At 39.1% G+C, this 12652-nt stretch overlaps 1 protein-coding gene across 1 annotated transcript in view; it reads right to left on the bottom strand.

The window, feature by feature from the left end:
• Window positions 1–947: 947 nt before the first annotated feature.
• The window catches only part of LOC126281227 (la-related protein 7), a 79889-nt gene continuing 68184 nt past the window's right edge, over window positions 948–12652 (bottom strand). The window contains exon 9 of the mRNA XM_049979995.1: window positions 948–1228. Within this exon, the coding sequence (XP_049835952.1) occupies window positions 1080–1228 (149 nt within the window). The 3' untranslated portion in view covers window positions 948–1079. The remainder of the gene's footprint in view (window positions 1229–12652) is intronic.

Here is a 12652-nt window from a genome sequence, read left to right as displayed (position 1 = left end):
CCTATATATACAAGGTGACCAAAAGTCTCTTTACACACCGCCAAATGTAGTCCCTGTGACATCATTACACAAATCCATGAGGGGAAAAAAGAGCGGACATAGTGCAAAAACATCACATGTACTTTCTGGCTAAGTCAATCAATTGAGTCATTTGAATATGGTCATGTAGGGTGTGACTGAATGGGGCCACAAGTTTAGGCATTTGATCAGACTGTTTATAGATTTTTTCTTGTGCCCAGTTCCATGGTGGAAGAGTGATGTACTTAACTATGGTGGGCTGTTGAGAGAGGCAATAGAGATTGCCAAACATGAAAATATAGTTTCAACCAGAAACACTCCCAGTACTGAGGAAGAAGCACATCATTGTCCCACCTTCGTATGGTACTGGTAGTGTACAACCACAACCAACAATGGCCAGCTGAGATCAAATCTCAGAAGCAGAGTGAATCAGAGGGGTGATGGAAGAGGAAGACAAAAGGTACCAACAGACATTGGCAACATACGTAGTGGAGTCCTAGCAGCAAACATCAGCCTTCTTACTGTTATATTTTGAGTCATGGACAATGGTGGTCGAGTTTAAGCTTGTTCTGCACAACTCAATCACGCATTCTCTAAAAGCCAATAAGCATTCAGTAGCATTCTAAGTGCTATGCCATCAATGACATAGCTAATGCGACCATTAAACTTGATCGTCGTGAGTTGTTTAGGGGGATAGTAAGACAGCAGCAAGCCACTGTGTGGAGTGAAATGAAGCTATGGCCTCCCTGAAGATCCTCTCTGCAAATGATGATGAAATAAATTTACCGAGAAAATACATTCGACCACTGCATAATACTTACCAAAAAACGTTTAATATTTGCAATATATGCTAATGTCATACGAAATTTTTCTGTTTATGGAAACAACAAGGATTTGATGAAATATTAAGTAAAGAAAAAGTTTTCAAATAAAATAAATTATTGTATTGGTAAAATTTTATCTTCTCTCATGAATTACAATGATGAATGTACAAATATGGATCATGATTTGTTTTTCTTAGATACACACAACGCTTCAGTTTTGACCAACAACGGTAATAACTATTCATCAAATCTTATGTGTTTTCCTAGTTCTCTCTCGACACGTTTCAGTAATTTGTCTCTTCCTCTCTGTTTCACTTTAATCTTCTGAGAGAATTTTTCTGCTCGGTCCTGTTTTATTTTATTCCAGTAGTTCATTTCCTCGTCACCTGAAACAATTACATGAGTGTTACCAATGATACTTTTTTCAGTGACTGGCATGAAAAATCACATCATGGAACTTGTGACGGTTCCCATAATAACAAACTGGACAATTAGTGCTTTTTGATCATTTTATTGCAAGTAATATTAAACCTGGACATGCACTATAAAGTTTTGTGGTATGAGATGTGAGCAGGGCTGCAGCTGAGAGGCAGTAAGAGGCCTTTTCCACAGATAGCCACACACAGACGTCACCTGTAACTTCGAATGCCAGAAAAGGAATATTTTAATAACAAATATTGAACAAAACAAGCGAGTGCCACAGATACAGACCAAGGGATCCCTTTCCTCTATTAATTCTACTGTTTATTACATTAAAAATAAAAGTTTTATAAATAATTGCCTTTACGTTGTCGCGCTGGAAACAGTCAAAAGGCGGCACGAAGACTGTTGAAAATCTAATACTTAAATTTAGCATGCCATATGGCCAGCCAAGGTTTGGGTTTGGTCTGAGAATAGTGTCACTACTTAATGATGAAAGTGTGATTATATACTGACTGACAGAGGGGGGGATCACTACACCAAAAAGGAGTTGTGACATAAACAAAAGCTGGTAGGCATGTTTCTACATCTGAAAGTTGATGTCTATTCAAATTTCACATCAGTTGCATAAGAATGACACAAGTTGCACCACTATGAAGATGCAAATCAAGTTTGCTTTAAATACACACTATAACAATCTTGAATGTTAGTTACCTTTAAGACTGGACATAGTAAATTGCTGTTAGTCAAGAATGCCTTTAAGGCATCAAAGATGCCACTATCAACACCTCATTGAGTTTGAACTTTGTTGTGTAATAGGGCTAACATTTTGTATGACAGCAGGAGCACTCTTGTGGTTAATCAACACATCCTGACTGCAAAACTGTGTGTCAGTCATGGTGATTCGAACTGTTGTGCTGCCATTCATGAACAGCATTCTAGGGGGTATTTTCCAACAGGATAACTATTGCCTACATATCAATGTTGTAACCCAACATGCTCTATAGAATGTCAATATGTTGCCTTGGGCTGCTCAATCATCAGAATCCGTCTCAAATCGAGCACATGTGGTCTGCCATCTGACGAGAACTCCAGCATCATCCACAAACAGCATTAACCATCCCTTTATTGACTGACCAAGTGCAACAGGTATAGAACTCCATCCCACAAATTGACGACCAAGTGCAACAGGTATAGAACTCCATTCCACAAATTGACATCTGGCCCAGTACAACACAATGCATGCATTTTTGCATGCTTGCATTCAACACTCTGGCATATACACCCTGGCAGATACAGCAGTTCTTAATGTACCAGCATTTCACGGTGCCAAACATTTATCTCGTGCTTACATGAACTTGTGATCATGCACTGTTAATCACTTAAATATGACAAATGTATTCCTGAAATTTCATTACTCTACACTGACTATTTTTTAGTGCTGTGATTTTTTTCTGTTGGTGTACTTTGATGTTATGTGCCATTAGATTGGTGATACTGAAAATAGAGATGGGACTAAAATTATGAGTGAATTTTTTACTATATATGTAGTTAGCATAATGATCAGAGTACACAAAGGAATGAGAGTTCTGAACAAGTTTTGACATGCATTTGGCTACCTCAAGTAAATATCAATTAATGACATCCATTTTTAATATATGAGTCACCTGCATCATAACTCACCATCAAATATTAACCTCATGCAACAAACATTATTTTCAGCTGTTAAGCCCTAAATCTATAATGGACAAGGAGTGGCAAACTGCTCCCTGTGCAATTAATCCACCAGAGTAACATCAGTATAGCTTACCAAAAATGTGATAAGTGCAGATTTGCCCATGGAGGAAGCTTGCAAATGGGACACACAAATTATCTTCTACATTACACTTCTGTCTGGAAAGATTACCATATAATGGAAAGTAAAGGTAAATATTTAATGAATAGTTGACAGTGAATACTCACCAGGCAAATAAATTAGTGTGAAAGTTAGCTGTTCAACAGCAAGACAATGCAGTTGGCAGGGACAATGTATCGAGAGAGAGAGAGAGAGAGAGAGAGAGAGAGAGAGAGAGAGAGAGAGAGAGAGAGAGGGGGGGGGGGGTGTTCTCTCTATGGAGAAGAGTGAGTACTGCAGTTGGACATTATATTCATCCAGAATAACATTTCACTTCTTCCTCACAAGCCAATGAAAGATGCTCAAGTAAAAATGTTATTTAATACGCAGTTTGTACAGAATTCCCCGCTGTGAGTGCACAGGGTTGCTGTATTTATTAGGTTGGTACATTAGATCATTTTTTTTCCATATTGCTTTTCTGTTGTCATTGGTTTATTTATCAACTGTCATTTTTATGTTCATTGTTGCTATCTGAGTTTATGTATTGTCATTTTATGATTTGGAAATAGTGAGTGGATCTGTGGACACTAGGAAATGGAGTGCTAAGTGGAGAAATCACATTTCCGACACATTCTTCTGTTTGAATTCAGTGGAGGGGAGACAGCAGGGAAGTGCCAGAAATATGTGCTCCTGCCATTGGACAGAGTAGAACAAGAAAATGGTGTTCTAGTTTTAAGGAGGATTGTTTTTATGTTAGTGACTTTCCACTTTCAGGAAGACCTTCAGGGTTTGACAAAGATCGTTTAAACAATAATCCATATCAGCGTACTCAACAGCTGGCAAATGTGATGAACTGTGATCATTTCAACATCATGCGACATTTTCATGCAATGAGGAACATTAAAAAATCAGGTGTATGGGTACTGCATGTTCCAAGCCAAAAATCACAAAAATCCGTTGGTGGCCATATAATTATCTATGCTTGTTCGTTGTGAATTGGATCGTGAACAGCATAAACCATTCCTATCCTGTATTTGCTAATGACGAGAATGGTGTCTCTGTTAGGGTGTATAAGCGGACAAGGAAAAAAATTCCTGGGTCTTTCCTGGATTTCCCAATTAAAAAGACACTTTTTCCTGAGTGAAAATATAATTTCCCATTTCAAGTGACAGTACCTTCCCTTGGAACTGGGAAAATTGTCAATTCTTTGATCGGTCCAGGTTTTACACACCAGCGCAGAATGTCCTGGCACTTTAAAAACCTCAACTCAGCATAAAAAAGATGCTTTTTAGGAAGATCCTTGATCCATAGCAATATGTACACTGCATTTTTCGTATTAAGAATGTATAAATACGAACTCTACAAAACACAGCATGTTAGTTTCTGAAGCACTGAGATCGAGTTAGCAATGTGTTTTTGTCAGCCAATCGCAGCTGATATTCAGAGCATAGGACATATGATGTAGTCAGCCCATAACAACATCACTGTTAAACAGTGTCAACACACAAATAGGGAAAGTTAATATATATATATAGATTCTAGCAATAAGAAAAGCTACACTTTCACATATAATATCGATATTTGTTTTGCATCCTCTAAGATATATCAAACACAAATGTGCCAGTAAAATTTTAAGTAATGATGTAAATGTCTGGTATTATGGCTCCTCAAAGTGTTAAGTTCTGAATGAGACTCAAACACTCTGTGATTTAAGAAATTCATTGCACATTCTCACACAAAGCATAAGTCATCTTGCATAAAAGGAAATTTACTTTGAAAGTAACACTTCTCAGACAATCATTCACAATATTTTCCCACGACCTGTTAGAAATGTAAACAGTTGCGATGTCATGCTCATCAAAAGCAGTTTATTGTTATGTATTGCATAGTCTTCGTCCTAAAGCCTTTGACACATTTCGCTGACAGCAGACATTTGTTTGAGCACTGTGTTCTGTTGCTGTAAATGGAGCAGTTTCTTTGCAACTTAAGTTTTATTTTGGTGTTTTTCTCTCGTTTATGTTTTATTGCTAAATATCATTCTGCAGTAGCAGGCTAAAGTGAAAATCTTCATTCGATTATCAGTTCTTACCAACCAAAATTACAAAAATTTAACTGAAAACTAAAACAATGAAAAATTCCCAGGGGTTTTTGCCAGTTTTCTCCCAGATGAAAAAACTCCTGGATTGTTCCATGATTTCCCAGGGCTTATACACCCTGCATTATGCTAACATAAGAAAACAATGGTTGAGCCCAAACAAAGCAGCAACTCCCCCCACAAAGATCTGTGCGCATCCACCAAAGTTAATGTTATGCATCTGGTGGAACAGCGATGGTGTGGTGTACTACGAATTGCTTTTCCGAGGTGTACCCATCACTGCTGACATTTATTGTCAACAACTGAGATGTATTGCAGGCACAATCCAAGAACAATGACCAGGAAGACTGCGTTAAGTGCTGCTACTCCACAATAGCACCCACCTGAATTCTGCTAGACTGATAAACGCTACATTATAAAGAAATTGAGTTGGGAATTCATTCCACACCCACTTTATTCACCTGATCTTGCACCCTCACATTTCCACTATATATCGAACAACTTTCGAGGAACTTCCTCTCCAGGTGAAAATACACTCTGAAAACGGCTCGGCCAGTTCTTCGCATCAAAACCAAGTGATTTCTAGTCATGAAATTGAAAAGTTACCCCAGCACTGGCAGACTGTTGTAAGTAGTGAAGAAGAATATATTCTGTTGTGTTTTATTTTATTATTATTTATTAAATGTATGGCTACGAACTTACGCACCAAGCCAATACATGCAGATTTGGAGAAAGTTGCGCCAGCACAGAACGTCACCAAGGCATGGCAGCAATTGAGTGTCTACACCTGCTTGGATTGGGCTTTGGCGCCACAGCCTCACAGCCTGGCAGTGTCTTGGAAATCAAGGAGCAGATGGGCAAGTGATAAAGTCAATGCCTGATAAACAGTTGAAGAGATATATTGTAACATATCATTAAGTTCTAAGATTCTATTCGGAGTTGCTGCTCTAATCTATGAATTAATAAGAAATCTGGTTACCCAACATTGTAAATGTTATATACAAGCAACAAAACACAGAAGAGTTATTTATAAAGTTGATATGTCAAATGGCTCTGAGCACTATGGGACTTAACATCTATGGTCATCAGTCCCCTAGAACTTAGAACTACTTAAACCTAACTAACCTAAGGACATCACACAACACCCAGTCATCACGAGGTAGAGAAAATCCTTGACCCCGCCGGGAATCGAACCCAGGGTTGATATGTCATATTGTAGCTTGCGCAGATCGGAGCTCTCTTACAGATGGAGAAGTGAAGTGGCATGGATCAGTGGCATTGCATAGCAGACTCACTGCACCGAGGAACTTCAAAAAGGCAGCCATAAGAAAATAATAATAGTAAAAATTAGTGTCATATCATCAAGGTGACAGATAATTTGTGGAAGTAACACACCGTATTAGCTTTGACCAGCTACAGAAGATGGATCTTACATTCCAGCACACATCTTATTAAACAATGGAGAATCGGGAATGGAATAACAACAATATGAAAAGGATAGATTGCTACTCACAACACAGATGGGGACACACAAGGGGGCAGGCAGACACATTGCAAAAGATTGCTAGATATTATTCACCTAAAGGATTAGATATTATTCACCTAAAGGACGCAGACCTTCATCAGATGTAGAAAAAACATAATTATCATGATTCACAAATCCCACACGTATGTCCACTGCATTTCTGGACACTAAGACATGACTGCATCTAAGGTGGGAAATGACCTTCGCAGGAGTGGGTAGTGGGGGTACTGAGGTGGTACAGGGAGAGGGAGGAATAGCAAGACAGAGGTGAGGGAAGTTGCAAGAGGCCACATATGTGAGTTGTGAATGTGAATGGAGTTTTGTTTTGGCTAATTCTGATGAAGAACGAAGTCCGATAGCAGAATAATATCTAGCAATCTTTTTTAATGCAGCTGTTTGGTACTCTTTTTTATTTTCGATACAAACATATAATAACCGTAACTGATCTTGACCACACATTGGCCATATTTAGATCCATCACACTGTTCTGATATTGCCCCAAGGAGTACGCTCACAGACAGCTGTGGGTAGTGTTAGCTATCCACCAGGCAGCCCTACAGCACACGTTCTGTACATGCGCAAGCTGCTTTGCCACCACTACTTGCTTGCACTCGTCCAATCAGTATGGTACTCCATATTGTGGCCTGGCTGCAGAACCGCCCTACATCAGCTGTTTGCCGACCTGTGCCTATGTCCGTGCCCACTCGGGTGCATCTGTTTGCATACGTGAACTGCAAAACTGCAACAGTGTACTATACATTGTAGACATCATTTGGTGATCAAAGCTTTCGCAATGTCTATCATCAGACTGAATATACTGTTTAGTAGAGTATCTGAAGATGGCCAACGTATGGGTGTGATTGTTATCATATTATGTGATTGTAACTGAAATAAAAACAAGTGTATGTTTCTTGTAAGCTTATTTTTAAAAAGGAACATGTTTTGAACACTCAGCAATATTTGCAATTTTGTTTATTTGCTTGTCAATATCTAAAATATATGATGAGTGATAACTTTTACTGCTTCCATAATTTTTCAGAACCATATTGAAAGGTAAACATATGTTATCAGGTACTTTGCGATACCACAAAAAACGAAATTAATCAAGGTTCAGCTAGGATAACCAGCCAGGATTCTGGTCTAAAGGCGAAACAGGACAACTGGGGCAGCAAACAAGAAATGAGCTATACTCCCTGACAGAAAATGTGAAGCACCCAGAAGAGCAAGAGGAAACTAAGTGAAACTTCATGAGTTGAGATGCTAAGTGACGTTATAGCAATGACTGTAAAACTGAATCAAATTTACAAAAAACATGGCAATATGAGCCCACTTATCAATATGACAGTACATATCCTCTTGCCTGGATGCATTCACTGATTTGCTTCAGAAGGATGTCAAAGTCATTGTTCCCTCCCCTGGGGCAAGCTAACTCACAACTGTTGTACTTGGTCCTCGATATCCGGGACACTGGCACTGGGATAGAGTTGACGTTCAACTTGGCCCCACCCTATCAGGGGCAGATCTGGGGATTTTGCTGGCAACAAGAGTGCCTCAGTGTCATGCAAACCGTTCATAAACACATCTGTTATGTGTGGATGAGCACTGTCCTGTTGAAAAATGGCACCACAATACTGTCACATAAAAAAGAACACACGAGGAAACAGGCTGCCCATGAGGTACCACTGCACTCTCAAAGTTCCTCTCAATCACTACCAGCCATGGCCTGAAGTTATAACCAATGGCTTTTCACACCATGATGCCAAGAGTAACACCACGGTGCTTATCCAAAACACTGGAAAAATTGGACCTCTTCCCAGGTTATCGACATACTCGCTGATGATGGTCATCCACAGTAATGCAGAATCGTTAGTGGTCAATGAACATAATACGGTGCCTTACATCAGTCCATGCTTTCCAGTTGCACCACTCCAAACACAGCCACTTTTGTTATTGTGTTAATGACATTCTACGCATGGGATGGTAACTGCTGCTAGTCTATGACCACTGGTGTGGAATGACACAGGATATCGCAGGGAGTCCATTACTTTTTCTCCGACAGGAGGTGCATATGTCAAAGGATTGCAATGTGCTTGGTGCACAATAGGGTGATCCTCCTTTTTGTGGTCACACACAATCAGCTGGAACCTTATGCTTATGCCTGCCAAGTTCCCATGCAGTCCAACATCGGGCCACTGTCACATCTGCATGTCCCTCAAATCTGGATCAACCGCAATGAGACCACTTTCTAACTCTCTCAGGCACTAATAATGCGGTGCCACAAAATTATGTGGCACCTCTTGTGCTCTTCACAGAGACCCCTCAACATTGATTGCTGTCATGTCCCTTATATATTCTACCAGGCCAAGTAACAACGCGTAACACAAACAACACTAATGCACCTTGTTGGATACAGCAAATTGCAACTCTAACATACCCACTGATAGTATTTGTATGAAGTTACACTGACAGTTGACCACGTCTTCTGGGTGCTGTCTTCTGGGTGCTTCACTGTTTTTGTCAGTGTATTTTGTTGCACCCTTCCCTCTAGAGTTTTCCTGTTACTGCTTCCTTAATCTGCAATCCTATCTTGACTTTCCTTGTCAACCCATATTAGTCTTGATCCCAAAAGCCTTTTCCTTTCATTTGACAAATGGAGTCCCTGGTTATAAAAGCTAGAATATTTTGGGACTGTGTGTGCATGCTTCTCATGCAATAAAAAAGCAAACATCTGTTTTGTAGGTATTACATTCTATTTTCATCAACATCTATAATTGCATACAAACTCTGTAGGGGACTATATGGTACATGGTGGAGCATACCTTGTACCACTATCTGCCATTCCTTTTCACGTCCCACTCACAAATGGAGTGAGAAAAATTATTGTCTATATGCTTCCATATGAACCTTAATTTCTCTTATCCTGTCGTCACGATCCTTACATGCAATGTACAACGGTGGCACTAGAATCTTTCTGCAGTCAACCACAAACACTAATTCTGTAAATTTTCTCACAAAAAAATGTCGTCTTCCCAAAAGGGATTCCAATTTGAGTGCACAGAGCATTTCTATAATACTCACATGCATGTGAAACATACTGGTAACAAATCAAGCAGCATACCTCTGAATTGTGTTAATGTCTTTTTGTGATCCAACCTAGTGGGGCTCCCCAACCGTTCTAGCAGTATTCAAGAATGGGTGGCAGTAGTGTTCTATACATGGTCTCCTTTATAGCTGAGCTACAATATCCTAGAGTTCTCCCAATAGACTGAAGTCAATAATATACCTCTGCTATGACCAATCTTATGTGCTCAGTCATATCAATCAGCACATCACTAATACTATATTCAAACATTACAGACTCGAATTTCCTACTCATATGTTAAAATTACATTGCTGCTGTTCTCACACCAAATAGAAATTCTGTCTAACAAGGGGACCATCAGAAGTGTAAATAAAAGATTTTGATAGTTCTCGGATATGTTGTAGAGGAACATGGCCCGAGTATGAGGCTATCCGCTTTTTTAGTGATGAGCTTTGTTTTTGAGAAAATTGATTTTGAAGGTCACTGTGCACTGTACTATGCGTCACGTTAGCCATGTCCCAACCAAGTGAGCATGGTGCACTGATTAAGGTCTACAGCTTACACGCTGGAGGTACTGCGTTCGGGTCGTGTCCGTTGTGTGGTGTTTTTTATTTTATTTTTTTTTTTTTTAGAAAGACAATAGTTCGACATTTTTCCATTTTATTTTACAGACTACCAACAAACAGTGTAAATTGTGTGACATTATTAAGAATTTTAAACTGTGTAGGCTCAGTCAAACAGAAAAAAGACTGTCCGTGCAGACATCCCGTGGGAACTCTGTGTATTGTGACAGTATATCATCCTGATCATCGCCTTATATTTGGCTATGGCAATATAATTTCATGATCCACAGAGTTTGCATGGACAGTCCTCTGTGCTTTATGAAAATGTATCATCATAGTCAAATAAACAATGAAGGCCTAGCTCCTAAAGCACTAGTTTCCATTTGTCTTCAATGTCTGTCGTTAGTGCTGTATGTTTTCGAAGAATACAGTGAAATGGATGACCCAAATCTGTCTACAGAAGTGCAGCCAGAAGAAATAAATCAGAGGTAGAGGAGTTGAATGAACAATCGAGAGGTGAAATCTGTAACGTCATCAAATAAGCCGAAAAGTTGTTTCGTGATCTAAATCTTTCAAATACACCACCCAGCACAATCTCTGCTAATTCAATTGCAATGGGCAATGAGATATCTATTGCAATACAAGACCTGTTGGCCAAGAGATGGATCATCAATGACGATGAGTTAATAAACATCAACGAAGAAGACGAGGTGCAGTAATATGAGGCGGTAAGTTTCACTTTTGTGTGGATGTTCTCTTCCTTGTGGACGAATCAACATAATATAAAGCTATTTACTTTGCAGTATACAGGAGTAGAGAGAGATGGCGATTTTGTCGCCGACGAATGTACACATGAACCAGCAGATTATGTGCCTCTATCATACAAAGAATGAGCAGTCGCTCTTGCAGTAGTAAGCCTACATTCAAAATGGAGCCTAAAGAGTTTGCAGTCCCACAGTGTCTCTTGATTAACACACAAATCAATGCTATATCGATGGAAACAGGATGTGACATGAGGTGGAACTCGTTGTGATAAATGGAACAGTATTGATCATGAGATGTATGAATGGTACATCGAAACGAGACAGAATTTGGAACAGGTAAATCATATAAAAAACATATGTCAAATACAATATAAAAAAGTGATTGGCTTGTGAAAATAATATAATTTCTTCTGCGAGCATGTGACAACCAGAAATATAGCAATGGGTGATGAACACTGCTGTTCCACTTTTATTGGATACCTTTAACTTCGTGCCCAGCTCGACATGGGTAAAAAGATTTAAACAAAAGCATAAAATCAGGCAGAAGAAGATTGTGAAGCTCATCAGCTCCAAAGAATGTGCAGCGATGGAAGAAGTATTAGTAGCTGCGGAAGAATTCCGCACACAAATGAAAATACTTATTGGTAATTTTAACCTCAGCTACATAATCAGCACTGATCAAATGGGCTGTCAATATTGATCAACATAGAATAGATCCCTCTCGGAGAAAGGGGGCTAGAACCATTATCATGCAGAGAAAAGATTTAAACAAGATAAGTCATTTGTACACAGCACAGTACACTCTAACTGCACCAGGAAAGATGATCCTGTATATTGTTTTATGTATGCGGTAACTGGTGGGAAAATTTGGCCCTAACGTTCAGAAAAAAGTGAATGAATTAGTCCTCATATTTAAAACCGTAATTGTGTCCTGCACAAAATCAGGGAAGTGCAAGAAACTGGTGTATGAAGACTTTTTTAAAATCCCTGATTTTCCATACGTCAGACATGAAAAATTTCTGTATATTATTGATACGTGGAGGGCAGCCTGATCTGACTGAATACGATCACATCTTAGTGGACGAGAGGAAAGCGTGCACTTGCACCATAAAAGTTATTCCACCAAAGTGTATTGCACTTTGCAGCCTTGCGATGTATACTTTTACTGACAGGTTAAAATTTTCATGAAGAAAATTCAGAATGCTCCCGATTTGTTGAAGACCAACACAGCAGTTGTGTCCAGGGACAATTCATAAAACTACACTTATTAATTTTGCATCAATTCAGGGCACCTGCTTATTCAAGTATGATCAAATACACATGGTTCGCATCAAAGTTAACAGATGAAAGAGAAATCTTTTTGAATGTAAATGAATAATGTTTTCCCGTATCGCTCTTGAAAACTCCATATGCCTGCAAGACAGTAGCTTTTATGAAATGTGCTTAGTGCTGTAAAACATTGTGTTTTGCTTGCTTTTACAACAAATAACATCTGAATTTCTGTTGTGGCATAGTAAGCGATGCAGG

The sequence above is a fragment of the Schistocerca gregaria genome, chromosome 1 (genome assembly GCF_023897955.1).
Source record: "Schistocerca gregaria isolate iqSchGreg1 chromosome 1, iqSchGreg1.2, whole genome shotgun sequence".
Taxonomy (NCBI): domain Eukaryota; kingdom Metazoa; phylum Arthropoda; class Insecta; order Orthoptera; family Acrididae; genus Schistocerca; species Schistocerca gregaria.
Note: the sequence above shows the minus strand (reverse complement) of the source record. Positions and strands in the feature narration are given on the sequence as shown.